This window comes from Clarias gariepinus, chromosome 26 (assembly GCF_024256425.1).
Source record: "Clarias gariepinus isolate MV-2021 ecotype Netherlands chromosome 26, CGAR_prim_01v2, whole genome shotgun sequence".
Lineage (NCBI taxonomy): Eukaryota > Metazoa > Chordata > Actinopteri > Siluriformes > Clariidae > Clarias > Clarias gariepinus.
The window spans coordinates 25142501-25145000 of record NC_071125.1 but is presented as its reverse complement, the minus strand read 5'-3'; the positions used below and the strand labels follow the sequence as shown (position 1 = coordinate 25145000).

Below are 2500 nucleotides of genomic sequence, written 5' to 3'. Positions count from 1 at the left end.
GGACAAAAACAATTCCACACACCGATATTGCACTCGGGATCCTTTATCTTTAATCTCACACACACACACACACACACACACACACACACACACACACACTCTATGTCCAGTTCATGTGTGTAAATGATTCCTCGTGCTTCCAGAGCCTCGCCCTCTCTCACACTCTGAGTGCTGGAATATGGCCGTGTCATCAGTGAAGATCTAAACCCTCCATAGATGTGATCCTCTGGTGGTTCAGTACATTCAGGTGGTCAGCTGACTTCATTTTATTGCCCCATAACGTTACTGAGTCTCGACCTGAGTAACTGATCAACCCCAGATCATAACACTGTCTCCAGAGGCTTGTACAGTGGACACTATGCATGATGGGAGCATCGCTTCATGTCCTTCCCTTCTCACCCTGACACGCCCATCACTCTGGAATAGGCTCAGTCTGGACTCATCAGGTCACATGACCTTTTTCTATCAAAGTCCAGTCTTTATTCTCCCTAACAAACTAAAGACTTTTTTCTGATGAGTTTCCCTAACAAGTGGTTTTCTCACGGACACACAGCTGTTTAGTCCCAACAGTGTGTGTGTGTGTGTGTGTGTGTGTGTGTGTGTAAGTGCTCTTACTCCCACTGTTAAACAGAACATGTTGAATAAGTGTGTGTACTCACTCTCCTCGGAGCTCTCGTTGCTGCTCACACTGTCGGCGTGGACCAGCCCGTGTCTCTGCAGACGTTTCCTGATGCTGAAGCGACTCCTCCTCCTTTTCCCGTAGCCTTTGAGTTTGGGCTGATCCTCCGAATCCCTGCTGGAGTTTTTCCCGTTACTCTGTACGGCGCCGTTAGAGGGAGGAGCCATGGACAGAGACGCTTCCGGAACATTCTGAAAAACACACAGTCACACGTTACTAAGCAAACACACCACCTTATACACACACGCACCACCTCACACACACACACACACACACACAGTAACTCTAAGTAACATCTCCTTACAGCAGACGTGTGACATAAACAACTCCTTCACCTCTGCAGACGTGTTGAGGGCTCTGGTCACGCTCCCCACATCCGTCAGACGGTGCTCGCGGTCGTCCCAGCGCCCGTACGCCAGATCGATCCCGCCCACAAAGGCCACCGATTGGTCGATCACCACGATCTTCTCGTGATGAGCCCAGAGATAGACGGTGGAGGAGACGTGGTCAGGATGTCGCATCACCTGGAGCAGAGACACAAACAAATCATACTCGCATATTCTGTTTTCATTCTTCTCTCCATTTTCCTCCTCTCCTTTAGTCTCCTCTCGTCTCCTCTCGTCTCCGATTCTACCTTGATGTTGGGGTGAAGCTGCAGCAGCGTCCTCTTGCTGTATTCACTGTTGATCCCGAGCGCGAGCTCCACCTCCTTATAGAGCAGGACAAATATCCGAACTCCTTTTTGCTGTAAAGAGTTACAGTGAAAAAAATCTTTCAAATGCTACAAAATCACATTACACACACACACACACACACACACACACACACATTACAGTACAAATAGTGTAAAATGTAAATAGACAAACAGATGAAAAGAAATTTTTGTTGTAACTTGTCTTAGTAAATGGACATCGTCACAAAGCAGCTTTACACAAATAAACAGAATGTAATGTAATAAATGTAATAATATAAATCTGTATATTTTATTTGTACAAGTTTCACCCTGAAGTTCTACCTTGATGGTGTCCAAGCTCTAGTGAGACACTGGGATAAGTGCATTAGTGTATCAGGGGATTATACAGAGGAATAAAGGGCGTGTTTACTCTCAGAAGGTCCCGGTTTGACCCGAACGCACCTCGCATGTGTGATATATTAATATTAACGCGGTGAATGTGACCCTGAGACGAGACAGGACGGGCGTGTGAGCTGGACACAGGTTTAAATCTGCAGTAGAGACTCACGGCTTTGCGCTTCAGAATGCAGTCCAGACGCCAGCGATTTCCTTCGACGACCGGCCGTTTGAGGAAGATCTCGGGGCTGAGCCTGAAAACATCCGACAGTCCGATCAGAAACAGCAGCACACACTTTAATAAAACACCATTTCATGCATGAAGTAAAATTAATAAAGACATATAATATCTATACAGAGAATAAAACTGTAAAGTTGAAGATATTTGCAAAGAATTATTTAGAGGACGCAAGATGAGTAACAGAACACATCCAGATGGACTTTGGACTTTCCGTCTGTCTGTCTGTTCGTGCACGCATCACATAAAAACTACTGAAGGAATTTTAATGGGTTTAATTTGGGGCTTGATCTCATCACAGTCGGCCCACGCGAAGAGAAAATGAGCTCATTTGAAATTCAAATTCAATTATTATTAAACAAATAAATAAATAAAATCGACCTTGAAAAAAGTCATTAGTTCACAACAAAATTCAACAGATGGCGCTGTACATTTTTTAATTCTTAAGTCGTGGGCTCATCCACAGTAGTACATAAATAAATTCTTACTCTATTCTATTGGTACGGTTTAAATG

General features: G+C 44.6%; 1 protein-coding gene across 2 annotated transcripts in view; it reads right to left on the bottom strand.

The window, feature by feature from the left end:
* Window positions 1-2500, bottom strand: part of pld1b (phospholipase D1b) — a 39586-nt gene that overhangs the window by 12761 nt on the left and 24325 nt on the right. For both annotated transcript variants that reach the window (XM_053487799.1, XM_053487798.1), the window contains exons 12-15: window positions 1921-2002; window positions 1314-1424; window positions 1015-1203; window positions 660-870 (exon numbers count right to left, since the gene is read on the bottom strand). In XM_053487799.1, coding sequence (XP_053343774.1) covers window positions 660-870; window positions 1015-1203; window positions 1314-1424; window positions 1921-2002 — 593 coding nt within the window. The remainder of the gene's footprint in view (window positions 1-659; window positions 871-1014; window positions 1204-1313; window positions 1425-1920; window positions 2003-2500) is intronic.